General features: G+C 37.1%; 1 protein-coding gene and 1 pseudogene across 4 annotated transcripts in view; both read left to right on the forward strand.

The window, feature by feature from the left end:
- PHTF2 (putative homeodomain transcription factor 2) overlaps positions 1 to 23,372 on the forward strand; it is a 126,746-nt gene that overhangs the window by 14,085 nt on the left and 89,289 nt on the right. For all 4 annotated transcript variants that reach the window (XM_053897927.1, XM_053897926.1, XM_053897928.1 and 1 more), the window contains exon 2: positions 18,309 to 18,388. In XM_053897927.1, the coding sequence (XP_053753902.1) occupies positions 18,344 to 18,388 (45 nt within the window). In that variant the 5' untranslated portion in view covers positions 18,309 to 18,343. The remainder of the gene's footprint in view (positions 1 to 18,308; positions 18,389 to 23,372) is intronic.
- LOC109268134 (diamine acetyltransferase 1-like) overlaps positions 18,308 to 23,372 on the forward strand; it is a 36,880-nt pseudogene continuing 31,815 nt past the window's right edge.

Genomic DNA, 23,372 nt, shown 5'->3' on the forward strand with positions numbered 1-23,372 from the left:
CTAAAAAAAAAAGTGTGTGTGGGGGGGGGTGGGGGTGGGCGGTGCCTGGGTGGCTCATTTGGTTAGCATCTGACTTCGGCTCAGGTTTTGATCTCGGCTCAGGTTTTTGATGAGTTCGAGCCCCACATCGGACTCTGTGCTGACAGCTCAGAGCCTGGAGACTGCTTCACATTCTGTGTCTCCCTCTCTCACTGCCCCTTCCCTGCTTGCACTCTGTCCCTCTCTCTCTCAAAAATAAACATTTAAAAAAAAAAGGGAAGTCATTTAGGTGACTTAGTCAATGAAGCATCCGACTTCAGCTCAAGTCATGATCTCACAGTTTGTGAGTTCGAGCCCCACATCTCTGTGCTGACAGCTCAGAGCATGGAGCCTGCTTCAGATTCTGTCTCCCTCTCTCTGCCCTTCCGCTGCTCGTGCTCTGTCTCTCTCTCAAAAATAAATAAACATTAAAAAACATTTTAAAAAACATTTAAAAAAAGTTCTCATCACAAAGGAAAAAATTGTAACTGAGGTGATATATGTTAACTGAACTTATTGTGGTAATCACTTCACATTATATCAAATCATGTACAACTTAAACTTATGCAATGTTCTGTATCAATTACATCTCAGTAAGATTGTTGCCAAATGGTAACTTTGTTTTTGTAATTCTCTAATTTCTTCTGTGTTATTCTCGCTATAAAGAGAAGTTTCCCTCTTATTCATTCATTCATTCATACCAGTATATTCTTTTTTTTTTTTTTTTTTTTTTTTTACATTTATTTATTTTTTGAGAGACACAGAGAGAGCACAAGTTGGGGAGGGGCAGAGAGAGAAGGAGACACAGAATCTGAAGCAGGCTCCAGGCTCTGAGCTGTCAGCACAGAGCCCGATGCAGGGCTTGAACTTACAAACCATGAGATCATGACCTGAGCCGAAGTCCGATGCCCAACCGACTGAGCCACCTAGGCGCCCCATACCAGTATATTCTTATTTTAATTTTTGACAATGTCCCTATCATTCTTTGAGCACCTTCTTAATTTCTGACCCCACAAGATGTTCCAGAATCACCTTGTACTGTCTCTGTGCCAACTGGAATCAGACATTTCTCTAAGGAGCCTTGGTTTCTTTTAGTGTAGAATGGTGTTTAGAGATTTGGTTGCTAGATATGCTTATTGCTACTAAGGAATCGCTGCTTCTAAGCCTTCTCAGTGGACATAGCTAAATGTATTGTATACGTATGTGTATGTATATGTGTGGATGTGTATAATACACCTTTATTTTCAGAAATGATTATTGAGTCAACCAGTGTCGTGGCTGCTAAGAAAAGTGAATATATTCTTATGCCGCGTGACCAAATGATCATGTCCCAATTAGTAGAAGTTATAAGTCTACTGTATTTTGTACTCTTGGGATAAATAAATTATTTTCTTGGCCAACTACATTTTAGGAATTATTTAGATCTTATCTGGTGAGGAAGATGCCTTGGATCATGAGAGGTATGGAAATCATGTTATATGGAGAACATTGAAGGAGCTGGGCACATTTAATCTGGAAAATGATTAACAACAGCATATACTTATTACATTATTTTATTTGAAGGCTGAAGATGTGATAAATAAGTTTTGTGCTCATTTAAAGTAGGTAACTAATACAGGTGAATGGAACTTAAGAAAGACACAGTTTCTCTCTGCATAAGGAAAATTTTGAGGCAAACTCTCTTCTAATGGAGTGAGCTGCCTTGAAAACTTCAAACTCAGTCATTACCTCTTCAGAGGGAAATTTTGCCCATTTTTATATAATTAATTTGTGCTGTGAAAAGTTGGAACTACTTGAAAGATAGCTTAGTATGGTATATTTAGTGGCTTAGTTAATTGTATATCTCACAAGATGCATCATGAGGAAAGGATTCTGTTCTAAATAAGTATAAGACATATTGTGTACATACTCTTCTCTTGGATATTTATAATGCACAGTAATATATTAAAGGCTCTGAGAAGTCCTTAGGTAAGGAAATTTATCTGACTTTTTCTAAACTAGTGGATTTAGGGGACAGGTGAGGCTGCAGCTGTAATCTACATACATGGTATTTAAACCAAGATACCTGAAGTGATCGTCAAGGGACTAAACAAAGCCAGAGAAGATGTCTAAGTACTGAGCTTAGGGAGAAGAAGAGAGCCAGCAAAAAAGGTGAGAAGGAATAGCCAGAAAGTTAAGAGCAAACCCAAGACAGGTTTCCTAGAAGCTAAGTGAATAAAGTCTTCCAAGAGGAGGGAACATAATTGGCTGCATTGTATACTGCTGGTATGTTGAGTATGATGAGCAACTGAGACCTGATCATTGGATTTATTATTTTTTTTATCTTTTAATGTTTATTAATTTGAGAGAGAGAGCACAAGTGAGAGGGGGCAGAGAAAGAGGGGGACAGAGAATCCTAAGCAGGCTCTGTGCTGCCAGTGCAGAGCCTGACACGGGGCTTGAACCCACGAACCATGAGATCATGACCTGAGCCGAAACCAAGAGTTGGACGCTCAACCAACTGAGCCTCCAGGTGCCCCAAGACCTGATCATTGGATTTGGCAACTAGAGTAGAAGTCATTGGTATCCTTAAGGAGAGTTTTCAATAGAGTGTGGGGAGTAAAAGCATGATTGGATTGAAGAGAGAAGGTAGAGAAATTGGAGAAGATAGCAAAACTTTGCTGTGAAGGAGAGAAGAGAAATGGAATAGTTGTAGTGATTGAGCACCTACTGTGGTCTTTTTTTAAAAATTTTATTTATTTTTAAGAAAGAGAGAGAACATGTGCGAGCAGGGGAGGAGCAGAAAGAGACAGAGAGAGAGAGAGGGAAAGAGAGAAAAGAGAGAGAATCCCAAGGAGGCTCCACGCTGTCAGTGTAGAGCCCGACACAGGACTCACAACTGTGAGATCATGACCTGAGCCAAAATCAAGAGTCAGATGCTCAACCAGCTGAGCCACCCAGGTGCCCCCCTACTATGGTTTTTATTGTTGAAAAGATTAGGCAAAAATGAAAAGCTCATGAAATTGAGCTCATGATTCTGGTTTAAGTAGTAGTTGTAGCATGTTTATAAAGTACTTTTCTCTGTGATACAGATTTGAATGGGCTAGAAATTGAAGTATTTGTTTTTTCCTGATATGTAGGAATTTCCCTCAGATTAGAAGAATGTAAGTTTAGTGGCTGTGAAATTGTGTTGCATTCCTGAATTTCCAGGCAGATTAGGCCTCTTGGTGTGGTAGTTAGTAGTAATATGGAGCAAAGCCCCCAAATTTTATTTTTATTAATCTGAAGTGATGATCTGGACATATTAATAACGGTTTTACCTAAAATAGATTTGCAGACCAGCAATATGTTCATCATTTTAAAAATGACTTGGTTTCCCTGAATAGTTCACTTGCCCCTAAAAAGTACTCTGGTTACATTTAAAGCCATAAATACTAATTTTAAATTGGCCACTGTAACTATAGGACAAAGAAGCCCAGGAACACAAATTGGTTCTCATTTCTACTTCACCATATTAACCCTCCATCTGCCTTCTTAGAATGAGCCCAGTCAGTAACTCCAATTACAGTTGATTCCTGTTATTCATAGTAGTTGTGTTCTATAAGGTGGCAGCAAACACTGAATTAGTGAACATTGAAGCAAAGCTCCTATGGAAATACAAGGTTAAGCTCCTATGAGCCACTGGTCACAGCATTTTCATCAGCTGATCAGTACCTAACCTTGTTTCATATGTGTTGCTGTTTACAGACACCTTATTTACTTAGTGTTGGTTTGCTAACATTGAATTCATGGCCAATAGCCCTGTAACTAATATGAAAATGAAACTTACCTAACACACATTTTCTTCATAAGGCACATCAAAGCCTTCTTGCATTAGGAACACTAGACAGCACTTCAACACTACCCTTGGGGGCCATTTTAAATAAAAAAATCAATAAAAAGCAAAACATGCAAAAAAAGGTCACAAAATAGTCCACAAAAAAGGTTTAAAAAAGATTAAAAAAAGATAGTGTGAAAGCTGTCTTAAGAAGACAGACCATCATCTTGTTTGACCTCTTCTGGAAACCTTCACATCAGACATCTCAAGTTTTTTGCTAGTCTCTGTGTGTCTGGAAATGATTAGGGAAAGTACTATGAGTATTTTGACCTTGCAAGTAACAATTAACTAGCAGGCAAATTTGCAAATAACAGAATCTGAGAATAATTAAGACTATTAGGTAAGAAAGAGGTGGCTGTCTGATATGTTAAATGAATGTTTTGGAATATACTTACATAATTGAATCATGTTTATGAATACTAGGATTCCAGTTTACTGAAGCTATAACTTTGGAAATTGAAATCTAAAACTTGGTTCAAGTTGTAATTTTTATCAGAGTTCCACAGATACATGTCTTAAGAGTATAATTCTGGTACCAATTCCAATGTGTGTGTTTTTCCCCCGCCACCAAGCAATTCTCCAGCATCAGCTGGGTGTCCTATAATTCAACTCAATTCTGACACTATCTTTCTGGAGATAACATCACATCCTACCAGGTAAGGACTCAGTCATGCAAGACTGCCCCTCCCCCTGCCTCAGATGTCATTCACAAGTCCAGACCATCCCCTGGGCTTTTGACTTACATATAGATTGGAGGTTCCCACCACCCCCTCCTGGAGGTCAGTTAATTTGCTAGAGCAGTTCACACTACTCAGAGAAACATTTTACCTACTAGATTACTGGTTTATTACAAAAAGATGTAACTTAGAAGAGACAGATACAGCAGATTCATAGAGGACATGATATGGGGAAAGGGACCTAGAGCTTCCATGCTGTCTGCGCACACTTAACTGTCCCCAGATCTCCACATGGTCTCCAACCTGGAAGCTTTCCAAATCCTGAACTTTTATTTTTTATGGAGGCTTTATTATATAATTGACTGAATCACTGAACTCCATCTCCAGCTGTTCTCTGCCCCCAGGAGGTTGAGGGAAGGGTAGGGAGTACTAGGACTGAAAGTTCCAATCTCTTTGACTCCACTGGCAAAGAGTGTCCTTGTTCAGGTGCTTTCCGAAAGTCACCTTATTAACATAACAAAAGACCCCTTTAGCATTCTCCCCATAGGAAATTCAGAGGATTTTAGGAGCTCTGTGTCTGTAATAAGAATGAAGACCAAACATGGTTGCCCTTTCAAAAACAGGGGTTTGAGCGCTGTGAGTCCAGTTATATGCAGATTTTTTTCCCATAAGTACAGTGTAGTACTGCAGATGTATTTTTTTCTTCCTTATCATTTTCTTAATAACATTTTCTTTCTCTAGCTTACTTTACTGTAGGGTAATAATACATAATAATACATATACAAGATATGTGTTAATTGGCTGTTTATGTTATCAGTAAGGCTTCTAGTCAACAATAGCCTATTAGTAGTTGAGTTTTAGGGAAGTCAGAAGTTACGTGTGGATTTTTGACTTTGCAGGGGGGTCTGTACTCCAACCGCTGAGTTCAAGGGTCAACTACATTTCTTACTATGAATCAAAATATCACAAAGAGATGGTTATACAAAGTTTAGGAAAAATAACAACCCTAGAACACCTTCCCCACATTTTCCCTTTCCCAGGGGCAAATACTTTCAACATTTTTAGTTGATATTGTATTTACCTGTCTTTAGATACACATGTGACTTGGTGATCTACAGGGGCATGGAGAAATAGTCACTATTATAGTATGGAGTGAGAATGCACATCTGCTGCTTTAATAGCTTTTAACTAGACCTCCTTTCACCCCCACCTTTACTCCTACTTCCAGTGGAACCTGGGCCACAGTCCTTGAAGCTTTTGTTGATTTTTATGGTATAAATTGGGTTGATGTTCTCTTTTGTCCACTATCATGTTCTGCTTTCTCAGATCTGCAAGGTTAGTTACTAGTCATACATCTTATTTAAAGCTTCATTTTTATTTTTGTTTTCTATTTACCTGTGCATATATATGTATGCCTTTGCTGTAATTTCCCTTATATATTATATATTTTTTAAGTCTATTTATTTTGAGAGAGAAAGAGTGTGCACACAGGAGCATGATTGAGGGAGAGGCAGAGAGAGGAGAGAGAGAATACCAAGTAGGCTCTGTGCTGTCAGAGCAGAGCCCAGGTTGGGGCTCAAACTCACAAACTGTGAGGTCATGACCTGAGCCAAAATCAAGAGTTGACCCTTAACTGACTGAGCTCCCAGGCACCCCTCAGTTACATAGCGTAAAGGAGTAAAGTTCAATGCCGTGTTTAATTAGCCTTTTTTTTTTTCCAGTAGTTTAAAATACGTAACTATAAAATTACTCTCTAACTAAGTCATTTGAATGCTACTGCTTGTATGTTCTCAAAATTTAATTTCCTGATGAACTTGGCCTAGAAGAATCCAATGTGTCTTGTCAAATAGGTCAGAACAGGGATAAAGTTATTTTATTTTATTTTTAATTAAAAAAAATGTTTATTTTGAGAGAGAGAGAGAATGGGAGAGAGGCAAAGAGAGAGAATACCAAGTAAGCTTGGTATTGTCAGCTCAGAGCCCGACTCGGGGCTCAACCTCATGAACTGTGAGATCATAACCTGAGCCGAAATCAAGAATCGGACACTTAACCAACTGAGCCACCCGAGCTCCCTGATAAAAATTATTTTAGACAGAGGAAATATGACCAGGACTGGAAGGCAAGCATGAAAATGTATGGTACATTCAGAAACCCACATGGCTAGATTGTAGGATATGTATATGAATGGTAAATTGGAGAGGGTAGCTGAGAGGTCGTGTGTGGAAGAAGATAGCTGCTACTGATTGTAAAGGCAATAAATCTATGATCAGGTTGTGAAAAAGGGGGGGGTTGTCTACTATACTAATTAAGCTTTTTTTTTTTTTAAGTTTATTTATTTATTTATTTTGAGAAAGAGCACGTGAGCAAGGGAAGGGCAGAGAGAGAGAAGGAGAGAGGGAGAATCCTGAGCAGCTCAACACTGTCAGCGCAGAGCCTGATGTGGGGCTCAAAACTGCAAAACATGAGATCATGACCTGAGCCGAAACTGGTCATGCCTGAGTCAGATGCTTAACCAACTGAGCCACCCAGACGCCCCTGATTAAACTCTTTTCTTAGGCAATGGGAAATCATTAGATATTTTTGAAGAGGAGATAGACATGAGGAGGTCAGGAGTTCAGAAAATGAAGAAGTAGTGGGGCACCTGGGTGTCTCAGTCAGTTAAGCGTCCAACTTCGGCTCAGGTCATGATCTCGCAGTCCATGGGTTCGAGCTCCGTGTCGGGCTCTGTGCTGACAGCTCAGAGCCTGGAGCCTGCTTCTGCTTCTGTGTCTCCCTCTCTCTCTGCCCCTAACCCACTCGCATTCTTTCTCTGTCTCTCTCAAAAATAAATAAACATTAAAAAAAATTTTTTTTAGTAAAAAAAAAGAAAATGAAGAAGTAGTAAGAGACTGTTAGAGTGTTCTTGGTAATAGATGATGGTGACTTACTTGCACCAGACCTGATAATGGGCCCGGAAGGGTTATAGGAGAGATGTGTTGGCAGCATGACAAAGTAGACTATATTTATTTACTCCTTCATGTTTACTGAATGGTTCCTATGTGCCACATATAAAAAACTAGTGGTGGTGGGAAAGGGAGAAGGCAAAAAAGTTTCTAGCGTTCCTTGTGTGCATAGGAGATTGAATAGATGGTAAAAGAGGAGTCAATTTGAGAAGGGAAAATGCATTTTATTTTTTTTTCTTGGAGGTACTTATTACAGGTTCACAGAAAAGCTTAATTTATGGTCCCATATTTTCTGTTGAGTGTCTTGAATTGAAAAGAAGAAGTGAAACTGGGTGTCTTCTCTGTACTTCCTTCTGTTAGGAATAACAGAAGTAAAAATGCAGCTGTTGTTAGTTTTATTAAAAAATAAAATACAACCGAGTAAATTTAAAGATCCATTTGGCTTTATTCAATAATTCATGAATTGGGCAGCATCCCGTTTAGCAAATAGAAAGGAGCTTCAAAAAGCTGAACAAAATGGAACACTTTTATAGGCAGAAGGAGTAGGGACAAGGAAAGAGCAGATTAATTCATCTTTCTTTGGGGGTCGGAAGGGGTCTGTTAGACAGACTACCTCACTAGTGCTGACCAGGAAATTCCAGATTCACTGGTTTAAGATGACATTCCTGGGAAGAGTTGAAGCTGCAGTTAGGTTAGGTATTAAGTCTTGGTTTGCTGACATGGGGTTTAGCACAAGTGACTCTATTTGGAGTCTGTTGTCTTTTATTTATTTATTTTTTTTACATTTAACAACTCTATCTTAGAATAATTAAATTTTACTTTTCAGTTGTGTCAGTAACTTAAAAGATTACGTTTAGTACTTAAAACATAAATGTTGAAAAAAAGTAAGGGTAGAGTTTCTGAATAAAAATGAAGTAGGATCACAGACCTTTTCTTCACTAAAACCAAAAAAAGAAGGAAAAAGTGGGTGGGAAGAGGAGAGGGCAAAAATTGAAATAGAAGAGGACAAAAGAGGGGTATGTGTGAACTTATGCCAAATACTTAAAAAACTAGAGGCCAAGGAAAGAATGAGAAGCTAAAAGGTGTGTCAGATGAGGTTGGTAATTCCCGCTGCAAATCCCAGAAGCCAGACTAAGGAAGACAAGGCCTACAAAACAGTAAGCAAGCTCAATAATACTGCCCCTGGAGGCAGAGCTAAGAGGTGCGTAGGGAGCGAAAAGTCAAGGAAGAATCTTCATACTGATGCTGAGCCTCACAGAGTCAGGGAACATTGCCATTTTAATTACGCTTTGGTAAAGGACAAGAGCCAAAGCCCACGAAGGTGTAATAGCCTTCTGACTGGAGGGATAGATCCTCATACAAGATACCTAATGAAATTTCAGCATTCAGAAGTACCCCATTTCCTGCATCTTTGGGTTATAGAAAAATAGATGAAAAGCAGTATCCAGTTCTCAAATTGAAGACTGTGTGTGTGTGTGTGTGTGTGTGTGCGTGCATGCGTGTGTGTGTGTCTGTCTGTCTGTCTATGCCTGCATATGTCAGCACAGAAATAAAAATGATCCCAGCTACAGTGAGAACGGTGTTGAAGTTGTTAAGCAGAACCTATTGGATATCAGAATAAGTAGGAGCTTAGCACAGCCCTCCCCATGTTAAACACCATCAAGATTTAAAAAAAAAAAAAAAAAAAAAAAAAAAGGCATGGCAGCTCTACAGATATGCCACAGGAAAGAAATAAAGGAAAGAAATGACCACGAAAAGACTGTCCTGGATAAGAATAGCGTGTATCCCTGACAGAGATTACAACAAATGGAAAAGAAACAATTACTCAGAAATATTCTGAAATAAAACCTGCATTTTCAGGTTGAACGACACTGAATTCCAGGGGGGAGAATTTATGAAATGATTAAAATTGACTGTACCTTAGAAATAACTAACTTTAAAAATGAGAGAATTATTTTGGCATCCTGGACAAAAAGAGAACATGACCTATAGAAGCAGGGACAAAAATTTAGCTGACTGCAGACTCCTCAATTGCAGTCAATAGCCAGAAGACACCAGAGCAGTGTTTACAAAGTTTTGTTGGAAAAGAAGAGTGAACCAAAAGTATGCCCAACAGTATCCATTAGATTTGGTTTGGCTGCTAATAACAGTGGCTGTTATAAGTCAGTCACATGATCTATATTGAAGTGATCTTTGAAAGGCACATCTTTCAATTAAGTATGCATTTGTTCACTTTTGACAAATGCATATATCTGTATAATCCACCTCTGATTTTAAATATTGACAATGTGTTTATGGTTCCCAAATCCATATCTCTATCCTTCTTGGTCTCCTCCAGCTTCAGACCCATCTCTCCAACTACCTGTTTGACTTCTTTATTTTAATGTCTAGTCACTTTAACAGGTCTGAAATTTTTGTATTTACTCTCATAAACTTTTTTTTAGTGTGTGTCCATCTCAGAAAATGGTTCAAGGCAAAAATCTAGATTCTTCTTTCTAATCCCTTTCCCCAACCTGCTTCATCCTAGTCCGTTTCCAGGTCTTGTAGATTTTACCCATAAATAAAACTCAGAACTGCCCACTTAGTGCCATCTCTCCTGATTGCACCTGAGCCCAATATGTTGTTATCTTCTACATGGGATTAAGACTTTCTTAACTAGCATCTAACTAGCATCACTGCTTCCACTCTAGCTCTTCAGTCCAGTCTGTTCTCTATAGAGTTGTCAGAGTGGTCTTTGCAAAATAGAATATTACTGCATTCTCAAATCACTTCAGTGACTTCCTATCTTTGTAATAAAATTATTTGCTATGGTGCCTGGGATCCCATGACCCCTACCTCCCTTTAATACATCATCTTGAATCACTGTCACTTGTGTCACATTGGCTTCCTTTCTGTTCCTTAGAAATACCAAGCTCATTCCCACCTCAAGGTCTTTGTGTTTGCTCCTCCCTCTGCTCAGGGTGTCCTCCCTCAATTCTTCATATAGTTGGCTGTTATCGTCCCTAAGATCTCAATTCACATGTCATCTCACTGGGATTTCTTGACCATTCTTTTCAAAAGTTTCCCACCCTGTCCCAATCATATTTCCCTGTTCATTTCTTTTATGGCACTTCTTCAACACCACGTTATCTTGTTTGTTCATTTTCTGTCTTTTCTCTTTGCAGTGTAAGTTTAATCAGGGCAGAGACCTTGTTTGGTGTTCACTTTTGTATCCTCAGTGCCTAGAATAGTACAGTATTAGTAGTAGGTATTCAGTAAATAAGTATTTTTATTAAATGATCAGATTAAATATCTCTAATGATTTTCAAATTGTATTCATAGCATTTTTGATGAGGTATAGTTAACTATTTTAATCTCTAAGTAAAATCATTTTTAAGATCTATTAAATCTTTAAACCATTTGAATATCATTTAGTGCATTATTATTTTGATAAAGAGTACCTGGGCCATTTATTTAGTGAATGTTTCTACTAGAGGCCAGTAATAACATATCTATATTTAAAATTTTTTTTTAATGTTTATTTATTTTTGAAGGAGAGATAGAGACAGAGTGTGAGCGGGGGAGGGGCAGAAGAGAGGGAGACACAGAATCCGAAGCAGCTCCAGGCTCTGAGCAGGCAGCACAGAGCCCAATGCGGGGCTGGAACTCACAAAGCACTACGAGATCATGACCTGAGCTGAAGTCAGACGCTTAACTGACTAAGACACCCAGGCACCCCAACATGTCTATATTTGAGTGGCGCCTGATTGCTTGATGGTAAAAATTTCTTGTGAGTAAATGAGGAAGTTAAGCCATTTAGACTGTATCTCATTGATTTTTTCTAAGTGGCACAACAGTCAAAAATATTAAGTACTTTAAAAAAAAAAGAAAGAAAAGCCCCCCAAATGCTCAAGAAATAGAGATGATGTGGGTATATGCTAAGGTTAAGAAACCCTGAAATTTACAATGTTGCATTAAGGGACATACAGGGTGGGTTGGTTGTACCCATCAGGAAGTTTCAAAGAGGTCTTTGTGGGTAGTATTAAAACTATCACTCTAGGGATTCTCTTGGATTTCACAGTAGCACAAAATGTTTTTGTAAATACAGATTTAGAGAGTTACATGCTTAAAATTTTCCTTCTTAGATTAGGTGTTATCTTCCAGCCTCAAATATACAGACTATGCACTGGTTCCATGCAGGGAAATAAGAATTACAAATATTCTTTTTAGGGGCACCTGGGTGGCTCAGTTGGTTAAGTATCGACTTCAGCTCAGGTCATGATCTCACGGTCCGTGAGTTCGAGCCCCACGTCAGGCTCTGTGCTGACAGCTCAGAGCCTGGATCCTGTTTCAGATTCTGTGTCGCCCTCTCTCTCTCTGACCTTCCCCCTGTTCATGCTGTCTCTGTCTCAAAAATAAATAAATGTTAAAAAAATTAAAAAAAAAAAAAACAAATATTCTTTTTATGAACTGGTAAAAGAGGAAATGTATAGCTCTTTTTATTAGACCTTATTTTCCATTTCATTTTTCTGTCCTAAGATTGAAAACAACTTTAAACATGTAGTGTGTGGTATTTATTCTTCACAACATTTCTTTGAAATCATATCCTCATTCCAGATTTAAAATTTTGCAGGAAATTTTAACAATCTGTGGGTCCCATGATTAGAAAGTAGCTGCCTTGAAGCTGGTAGATTTCCTTCAGCCCATACCATGTTCCTTCTACCAGAGTTTCCTTGTCTTCCCAACTTTGCTACCAGTGTAGCAAATTTTGACTTGAACTTTAGCATTCATTGCCTTTCTAAGGTCAGAACAGCTTTGTTCCTAGTTTCTGAAGCAAAAAAAAAAAAAAAAAAAAAAAAAAGGCTTATTTTAGCTGTGGAGGAAGTCACTGAGTTATATTTAATTTTAGCATTTAAGAATGAAGTTAGACTAGAGTTGGCAGGTTTGACTTTAACTCCTTTACTTTATACTTTTTAAATCTACAAATATTTATATATTTGTTGATTGAGTGATATGTCAGTAAATAAGCCATATTTATTATACTTCACAATATTTTTATACCTCTTAGTGTTAGGAAAGAGTATGTTTCTGTATTTATGCACGTGTCACAGTAGTGCAGGAGTTTGATGGGTAGAATTTTCAATTGTGGTCCTTAAATGGACTCATCTGTGGGTGTGCTTTCATTAGCAGTTTTTAGATTTGGTTGGTAAACATTGTGTTTAATATATACAAAAAAGCTATTATGAGAATTCAGAGATAATGACAACATTGGACTGCTCTCAAAAAATTTATAGATGGGACGGGGCCACATATCAGCAAGTACACAGAGTATACACTAAGTATAATGGGAACACAGAACAGGATGAGAAATCTTTAGTGGAGAAATTTGGGAGAAACTTGTAGAGAAAGTGGAATTTAGGATGCCTTCTGGAAATCCCCCTTGTTTTGTAAAGAGAAGTGTTAATTTTGACACAGAGGTGGAAAAGTGTAGGAAAATATGGTATGGTTGAAACAAGATGTATGAAAACAGATGAACATAAGGGAAGCAAAAATAATATAAAAACAGAGAGGGCGACAAAACATAAGAGACTCTTTTTTAAGTTTATTTATTTATTTTGAGAGAGAGAGGAAGAATAAGCAGGGGAGAGCAGAGAGAGAGAGGATCCCAAGCAAGCTTCATACTGTCAGTTTGGAGCCCAACACGGGGCTCGATCCCTCAAGCGGTGAGATCATGACCTGAGCTGAAATCGAGAGTCTGACACTTAACCGACTGAGCCACCCAGGTGCCCCATGTAAAAGACTCTTAAATATGGAGAACAGACAGAGTTGCTGGAGGAGTTGTGGGTGAGAGGATGGGCTAAATGGGCAAGGGGCATTAAGGAGGACACTTGTGATGAGCACTGGGTGTTATATGTAGGGGATGAATCACTGGATTCTACTCCTGAAATCATTATTGCACTATATGCTAACCAACCTGGTTGTAAATAAATAAATGAGTGCATGAATAAAGGAATGAATGAATGAAATAGGGTGTATGAGAAGATGATAGCAGTAATGTTGGTAAGTTGGTTAGGGTGAGATTTTAAAAAGTCTAATTCTAAAGGGTAGAGGGTCTAGATAGGTTTGTAAAGGCAGTAGACAGTGATACAAGGTTGTTGAACAGACTAATAATGAAATCAGGGTCTGAGGAGATTTGCATAAACTGCCTTTTAAAAATAACCCATGTTCCATTTTGTCTAAAGGTTTTATTACGTTAAGTTCCATTTATGTAACACTGGTTTAACTAATGGTCGTGTTTTGGGGTGAGTTAGTAAAGGAATGCAGAGAAACTCCTGTACATTATTAGAATTGTTAGTTGTTTAGTCTTTGTTGAGTTCTGGAATGTTTGGCTAGATGGCACTAGTGAGAAACTAAGGCCCAGAGAACTCAGTAACTAATTCAAAAGCACATCTCATTTAGCGTCAGAACTTGGATCTAGAACCCAATTCTCCTGATGCTTAGTCATTGCTTTTTCTCTGCTCTACTTCCTCTACGCCTATTTTAAAGTACTGGGTATTTAGAGACACAAAGGAAGAAAGATGCATCTGTTTTTTTCCTTTACAGTGTTTACATGTAATCAAATGACATGTGGCTATACTGCTTTTCATTTTTATTTAAATACCAGATTTATTAGTACAGACCAGTCTGAAAGAGACATCAAGCTTCAGCACTTTTTGTCCAAGTGAACACTTGTAAGAAGCTTCATTTTAGAGTAAGTAGGATTCTAACTGATTGAAGAGGATGGTTGAGTGGAGAAAAGGAATGAGAATAACAGCACAGGCGAAGCGTCAGGGGTGGGCATGAATGAGTTGTTTTGGAGCATGGTGAGAACCATGGTAAAGCAGAGAAGTTTGTTTCAGAATAATGAGAGAAGTTCCTTATAACATTTGTAGTGTTTGATAGACTGGGTTTGTTTTTTGTTTTTTTTTTTAACATTTTTTTAATGTTTATTTTTGAGAGAGAGAAAGAGAGACAGAGTGTGAGCCAGAGGGGCACACAGAGGGGCAAAGAGAGAGAGAGGAAGACACAGAATCCAAAGCAGGCTCCAGGCTCTTAGCTGTCAGCACAGGGTCCAACACGGGGCTCAACTCTCCAACCATGAGATCATGACCTAAGCTGAAGTCAGACGCTTAACTGACTGGGCCACCCAGGCGCCCCTAGTCTTTGATAGATTGGGTTTTGTTCTAACATAGGGAATGGTTAAATCCCCCCCCCCCTTTTTTTTAAGCTACAAAGAATACCCTTGGGCATTACTATATTTGTGATAGTGAGATTTTATAAAGGTGTACTCAACATACGATCTCTTTGTAGTCGTCCTTTTTCTCTACCCTGGGCTTTAGCATCATAAATGCATTTTGCGTTGTCCTTGACATAGTAAAGTATTTTCAGGTGTTTTGACAAGGTATAATGATTAAAGCAGTGTTAAGGAGAGAATTAGCTCAGAGTAACTGTCTATACTGATATTTAAATGTTATGTCTGCAGTTAGCTCTGTGGTTTATAATTGGATTATTTCTATATCTTAATACCCATCCTTCTCTGAGATCAGTTGATCAAAAAAGATTAAGATTCTCAATTCAAGGTACCCAGTAAGCTTTCTATGCCCCTCTTTTTGTCTGTAAATTAACTTTAGTGTCATAATGTAGCATTAAAAACAGCATGAACTATCAATATGATAGAGACTGTAAACCTGTGTTTCTGGACTGTTAGAATCATCTTAATTATTCATGAAATCGTTTGTTGACTTATTCTTGTTGTATGAAATTTGGGTGTCTCTGAGTGTACTTTTTCAGATGTCCAATTCAGAAATCTATCTCAGCATGCTGTTAAAACCTGTTTTAAAAATAGGTATGAGCCACTTGTGTCACTGAAAGGCTGTTGACACAATGGAAAAACTATTAAATGAGTTTGCAGAACAAACCTTGCCATTACTGAGGAAAGGCTTGTTTAAAAAAAAAAAGTAGATTGACTTTTTATTTCTGTAGATCCAAAGAAATACAAATAAAATGTTTATAACATTTCATATACTTTGTGTCCTGTTATAAATGATTTTCAAAATTTATTTCTAAGTGTAGCTTGGTGTAAACCAAAGTATATTAAAAAATAATCTTTTAGATCATTTTATTTGAAGCAGGCAATGTTTTCCTCACTTTCATTGAAGCTTTTTTTAAAAAAGTTATTACTGTTTATATGTAACCACTTAAAGATTCCCCAAATGTATTAAATATCTCATACATTTAATAGATGGAGTGAATAAAAAATCCTTTCACATTTTGTATATGAAATGCATATTATTTGCACTCCTGGAAGATTAGGAGAGAGGATCTTTTATCTTGGTAGATAACCTGGAATTTTTGTCAATAAAGATTAGGTAAAGAGAAAGGAGGTTAAAGTGAAATGTTGAGATTCTCATAGTTTTTGTACCATTTTTTCTGCTTTTGCATTTGGCAAAGGTGAAGGGCAGGAGAGGGGAGAATGAATGGAAAAAACTTCTAGGATGAAATGTGTTGAAGCTAATGAACTACTCTCAGAGATGTCTAGGAAAAAAAATGGGAGATTTTATTTATTTTATTTTATTTTATTTTATTTTATTTTATTTTATTTTATTTTATTTTTTAGTGTTTATTCATTTTTGAGAGAGAGAGAGAGAGAGAGAGAGGATGAGAGCATGAGTGGGGGAGGGGCAGAAAGCGAGGGAGACGCAGAATCCTAAGCAGGCTCCAGACTCTGAGCTGTCAGCACAGAGCCCAATGTGGGGCTCAAACCCACAAACTCTGAGATCATGACCTGAGCCTAAGTTGGACGCTTTAACTGACTGAGCCACCTAGGCACCCTGATTTTATTTTTTTTAATTTTTTTAATTTTAGTTTTTTTAATTAGGGAAAGAGAGAGTGAGAGAGAGAGAGAGAGAACGAATGGGGAAAAGGGGCAGAGGGAGAGAGAGAATCCCAAGCAGGCTCCATGCCCAGCACAGAGCCCGACTCAAGGCTAGATCCCATAACCCTGGGATCAATCATGACCTGAGGCTAAATCAAGAGTCAGACAATCAAATGACTGAGCCACCTAGACGCCCCCAAAATGAGAGATTTTAAATCAGTAGTAAGGGAAAGCTTCCCCAAAAACCCTGGTGAGAAAAATGGAAGTAGCCATACCTGACTAACTTCAATGGCGGTGAACTTTGAAATCTCTAAATACTCCCATGTGCATGTAGTTGGAAATTGACATTGTGATTTTATGATAGTCTGGTAGCTATTTTTATTTTAAATGTCAACAAAAACTGATTACAGGTATTCCTTCTCTAAACCTTTTGCCATGTTTGAAAAAGGAAATATAAACACTTCCCAGTTCTTGGCTTGCAGGATTTTTAAATATAAAATTAATAATAAAAATAATCATAATTAACATCTGTTCTACGTACTGGACTCTGGTAGGCATTTTATGTATATCATCTTATCAGTCACAAAACCCTCCAAGGGATGAACAGATTGTCATTCCTATTGTACTAGTGAAAGAAACAGGTTAGAGAGATTAAGTTGCTTTTTCAATATTACATACCAGATAGTGGAAGACAGTATTTGAATCCAGGTCTTTAGACTCTATGCTCCTCCGTTTGTCCGGAATTTCAAAACATAGTTTGGTTGAATTTGGTCAGTTAAAGATGGAATTATTATTATCATAGGAAAGGTAATAAAACAATCTGGTTTATAACACTGTCAAAAACACACACATCAAGTAAATTCTGCCTTAAATTTTATTTAGAGACTGATCATCTGAACATTTGAACTTGTGGATAGTAATTTTCTTTATATTTGAATCCTCATATGCTTCCAAGAATGATTTGTAAACCTGGTATTTTGTTTACTCTGGGCAGACTCTGTAGCAGTAGCATCTCTAAAGTTGCAGACCTGCATGTGCTCACTAGGGTACTTTACTCCCAGGATTTCCCTGACATCCTCTGTAGCCTTAGATGATCTTGGTTTGTAATGAGTTCTGGGGCAAGTGTTTGTGTTTGAACCTGTTTAGGCTCATCCTTAACACCATACCCTCCATGCCAGCCTGGTCTTATGACTAAAGAAGTATTCCAGAGTTAACTGGAATCAGCCTGGAATTAATTCTCTCCAGGGCTAAGGAACCATTAAGTTTTGAATCCAGAACTCTTTTAGACAAACACACACAATATGCTTATGAAATGGTCTGTGGTAAATTTCTGAAGATTAGCAGACTGATATCTGGGAAGTGTTTAATATTAATTATTCCTCTGTAACTAACCCTGATATCAAGTTAGTATTTAACATAAATTAGTTAAGTTTCTCCAGTTATTTGATTTTAGTTCGAAGTTCTGTTTACTGAGTACCAGGGAGCATTAAATATGATTATAAACTTTGGCATCTTTATCAAGCCATCCTTTAGCAACAGTAATTGGCACTAGTTCCTAGATAGGAACTGTAGCAAAACTGATCTGTTACTGAGTGAATGAATGGATTTCTACTTTTAAATGAAGAAGTTCCAGTATAACCTGGGAAATTCTGAAATTTATTTAAAAGGCTTATTTAAAAAAATCCATCTTGTTAGAAAATTCAAGTGTTACATTCTCTTAGAAAGATCCTTTTATTATGGCAACTGATTTTTGTTTACTTAAGAGAACCTGTTGCTAAAATAGTAATGAGGAAGGGTGTAATACAAGTATAGTCATACACCCCTTGCTCTGCAAGTAACCAGAGTGCTATGTTAGCGTGTTGTTTAGTCTCATTTTGGACGTTGGAAATAAAGTCGTCTGTGTGTTTTTCTCTCTTGCACAGCCTAAAATGACGAATGTGTGATTTCAGTGGAATAAATGGCGTCCAAAGTCACAGATGCTATAGTCTGGTATCAAAAGAAGGTAAGTTGATCGTCAAAGCTTTCAACCTTTTAAATATTTTTATTCTAAAAATGCATGCTTTTTCTTAAGGTGCTATGGGTTTATGTCAAATATTACCTGAAATAATGACATATAGATTTCAGGATCTTTTGAGTGGAATGGGAGCATTTTGGTTTTTCTTGTGCTAATTTTATTTCTAAAGAAATTAGAAAGATGATGCTTCACAGTGTTTTTCTCCACTGTTTACTCCACATTATTAAAGTAGCTAGATTAATTATTTTCAGTTATAATATAAGCCAGATTTCCAGGACTTTGAATATAATTAGCATTTTATAAAAGCATTAAATTTTTCTTGCATTAACTTCTTTTAAAGCTAGGTTAGCAGAAGTCTTGTAATTTTATAACTTTTTATATCTAGAAAATATAGTCTTAATCTGTTTCTTGTAAGTTCAACTCAACAGTTGAATCTTTTCAATAAAATAAAACAAACCTTTGAGGTCTGTGTTTTTCAAGCCAAAATAGTAAAATGTTTATTTTGATGTTTTAGGATTAATTGTCCTAACTACTAAACTAGCTGTGTCCTCTATATATTTCAAAATAAGCTTTCAATGTAATATTTTTATGAAGTGCAAGAGAATAAATGTCTTTTTTGAAAATAAAGTGTTTTTTCCTGAAGAGTGTTGTTTAGACTCTTTAAAATGTATGTTGTTATATGTAGTATTTTAGATTTTTAGTGAATATAGTGAGTTATGTTTGTTTTCATAGTTTAAAACATTTTTGATGGCTTATTCTTCAAGTCCCTATTAACAAAATATAATTATATATTTAAAGCTTTTCTCATATGGGGTAAAATCAGACAATTTGTAAGTTTACTTGAATTGAAATGGTAATTAGAGTGCTTTCAAGATTAAGCAAACCTGAGAATACAGTCTGTCTTTGGATGTGTTTCTCTTCTGTGTAGAACATGCCACAGATATACAGGATCACATGTTTCATATAAGGTACTGAATTGGAAGTATTGACATTGATCATACTATTAATTCTGTCTTTTGTAGTTCTGTATTCATGTCATCTTTACCTTTAAACTTCCATTCAACTTAAAACTGAATAATGAAACTAAAACAAAATTATTTTTTATTTTTTTTTTATTTCCTACATAAATCCTTGAAAGCTTTTCTGTTAATGCCTACTTATTATGAGAGTTAGTAATGTTTACTAAGCATTTTATCTATCTGGTTTTTTATGTTAAACATTTCAAACTTCACTGAAGATCATTTGTAGAACATGCTAGATTTACTGTCCTTTCTTGGTAACGGAGGGTTTGAAATATTACACTCGCATTCAGTTAGCTCACTAATACCCTTCTTATCTGCGGGTCGTTTACCTAGCAGCTTTAGATATGTGCAACCAAAAAATTCTCCAGAGCAACCATAACAGATGTCACAAATTATATCTAGCAAATGTAATCACACATTTTATGTTACTGAGTCACCAGAACCATTAACCAGATTTTATTTGCTCTATTTTTAAATTTTGCTTTTAAATTTAATTGTCTTGAAGAAATACATGTGACTACTTTGAAAAATTAATGTTTCTGGGCTAATTGGGAAAAAAAAAAATAGCCACCAGTACTACCTTTCCCTGTCCTTACCCAACTTCTGAGCTTTGCTCCCCAGAGGCAATGATTTTACATTCTTTATAGCTGAAACCAAAGTTCTACTACTCCTCATCACTGGTAGGGAGTTAGGAAGGATGGGTTACAAATGTGGGGTGTGAAGTTTTGGTTTTCTTAATTACTTTTGGGAGAATGCTGATATTTGTGGGTTAGAAATCACAGATACTAAATGTCATGCAATACTCTAAACAAGAGTTGGCAGACTTTTTCTGTAAAGGGCCATATAGTAAATATTTTAGGCTTTGAGAGTCATACGTATCTGTGACAGCTATTCAGTTCTGCTGTTCTATGGTACAAAAGCAGCCATAGACAGTACATAAATGAATGAATGAATGAGTATGGCTGTTTTCCAATAAAAATTAATTTACAAAAACAGGTTAGATTTGGGTTAGATTTGGTCCACAGGCCTTAGTTTGCTTATCTGTACTGTAACGTAGCCCAATACAACAAATAATTGTCCTATTCAAAATGCATTAGTGCCCTATTAAATTACACTCCTTTTTTTTCTAATGGTATTTGTGTTTTAAACTTGGCCCTTTCTTGATTATTTCATTATAGATGTTACTTGTTGATTTCTGACTGTATGATAAAGATTTAGCTTTTTTATGAGTCCCTCTTCAACCAGTATTCCTTACCCGAATCCTCCCAATGACTACAAATTTTGGTGAAATCACTATGCAGAGCTTCTGTTTGTGTATGTGTTGTTTAGAGCTATGTCATGCCATATACTCTGATATTTTCTGTCTGTGCAACTTTTTCCTCCTTTTGCTTAATTTTCCTAATTCTCCAAAGTCTCTGATAGAACTATAAAACTCCTTTTGTTGTAGTCAGTCATATTCAAATATTCTAGTAGTTCTTTGCCTCCCCCCACAAATCCCCCTTTGGGAATGACCTCCTAGAATTCTCTGTCCTTCTCTTCCATTCTGGGGGGATTGTTCTCATGTCACACCTCTCATCTGCCCTCTTGGTGTTTTGTTTTGTTTTGTTTTGTTTTGTTTTGTTTTAAACATGAAATTTATTGTCAAATTGGTTTCCGTACAACACCCAGTGCTCATCCCAGCAGGTGCCCTCCTCACTACCCATCATCCACCCTCCCCTTCCTCCCACCCCCCATCAACCCTCAGTTTGTTCTCAGTTTTTAAGAGTCTCTTATGTTTTGGCTCCCTCCCTCTCTAACCTCTTTTTTTTTTTTCCTTCACCCCTCCCCATGAGATTCTGTTAAGTTTCTCAGGATCCCCATAAGAGTGAAAGCATATGGTATCTGTCTTTCTCTGTATGACTTATTTCACTTAGCATAACACTCTCGAGTTCTATCCACATTGCTACAAAAGGCCATATTTCATTCTTTCTCATTGCCACGTAGTATTCCATTGTGTATATAAACCACAATTGCTTTATCCATTCATCAGTTGAAGGACATTTAGGCTCTTTCCATAATTTGGCTGTTGTTGAGAGTGCTGCTATAAACATTGGGGTACAAGTGCCCCTATGCATCAGTACTTCTGTATCTCTTGGGTAAATTCCTAGCAGTGCTATTGCTGGGTCATAGGGTAGATCTATTTTTAATTTTTTGAGGAACCTCCACAGTTTTCCAGAGCGGCTGCACCAGTTTGCATTCCCACCAACAGTGCGAGAGGGTTCCCGTTTCTCCACATCCTCGCCAGCATCTATAGTCTCCTGATTTGTTCATTTTAGCCACTCTGACTGGTGTGATATGTGAGTGTGGTTTTGATTTGTATTTCCCTGATGAGGAGCGATGTTGAGCATCTTTTCATGTGTCTGTTGACCATCCAGATGTCTTCTTTAGAGAAGTGTCTATTCATGTTTTCTGCCCATTTCTTCACTGGATTATTTGTTTTTCGGGTGTGGAGTTTGGTGAGGTCTTTATAGGTTTTGGATACTAGCCCTTTGTCCGATATGTCATTTGCAAATATCTTTTCCCATTCCGTTGGTTGCCTTTTAGTTTTGTTGATTGTTTCCTTTGCAGTGCAGAAGCTTTTTATCTTCATGAGGTCCCAGTAGTTCATATTTGCTTTTAATTCTCTTGCCTTTGGAGATGTATCAAGTAAGAAATTGCTGCGGCTGAGGTCAGACAGGTTTTTTCCTGCTTTCTCTTCTAGGGTTTTGATGGTTTCCTGTCTCACATTCAGGTCCTTTATCCATTTTGAGTTTTCTTTTACCATCCGCCTGAGAGTTCCCTTCACTCCTCTTAGGTCATACAGATTTGTTTTTTTCTTAAATACGTATTTATTTAAAAAGTCCTTTTACAGGTGTTTAAGTTTCATTGAAAAGAAGGCTTGACTGCTGATGCTGATATGATACTTGCTGATTATATGACCATGGGCAAATAACTTCATTTGAGTTTCGCTTACCACTCACTACATTAACTTGATAATCATTCTCAGCTGCTTTTCAATCATCCCTTTGAAATTGTGATGAACTTTCCAAATTCTCAGGATCTTATTGCCAGAAAAGTGTATATAATATAGAAACACAATAAAATTTTCGCATCTGATTTGAACCCTCTAAGTCTTCAATTAGATAATTTTTAGAACATTAGTATTTTAACATTCTTTAATTTTTGTGACCTATCATTCAGTGGTATTCAGCTTATAGTAGGAAGTATTGCTATAAATAAAACCAAGAAATGTTCAGGGGCACCTGGGTAACTCAGTTGGTTAAGTGTCTGACTTCAGCTCAGGTCATGATCTCGCCGTCCATGAGTTTGAGCCCTGCCTGTTGGGCTCTGTGCTGACAGCTCAGAGCCTGGAGCCTGCTTTGGTTTCTGTGTCTCCCTCTCTCTCTGCCCCTCCCCCACTTGCGTGCGTGCGTGTGTTTGTGTGTGTGTGTGTGTGTGTGTGTGTGTGTGTGCACGTGCGCTCTCTCTCAAAAATAAATAAACATTAAAAAAAGTTTCTTTTAAAAAAAGAAATGTTCAGCTTCATTTTCTTGAACATATGTATGTTTAGTTGTAGCTCACTTTAGTGTCACCTTTTCCACTTAAAAATGGTGACATCTTTATATTTTTGTTTTGAGTACTGAGCACTAGCTAACCCCAAAGACCATGACTTGATCTGTGGACTGTTGTGAACATGAACTCTAATATCAGATGTGAAATTTCGAGGAGAAAATAAAAACAAAAGTTTTAAAGTATTAAATCTAATTAGATGATGTCAGGGTACCTTTAAATAAATTATTCTCTGCATGATTTATTTTGAAATTTTTAAAAGTTCTTTTAACATCTTATTTTAAACTTCATTTGGTACTATTGTAGCCATCCATAGTCATGAATAATTTGAAAGTCCCTATTGAAAAAAATAATCTTCAGTC

This window comes from Panthera pardus, unplaced genomic scaffold (genome assembly GCF_024362965.1).
Source record: "Panthera pardus isolate Hobbes unplaced genomic scaffold, ASM2436296v1 HiC_scaffold_8, whole genome shotgun sequence".
Classification (NCBI taxonomy): domain Eukaryota; kingdom Metazoa; phylum Chordata; class Mammalia; order Carnivora; family Felidae; genus Panthera; species Panthera pardus.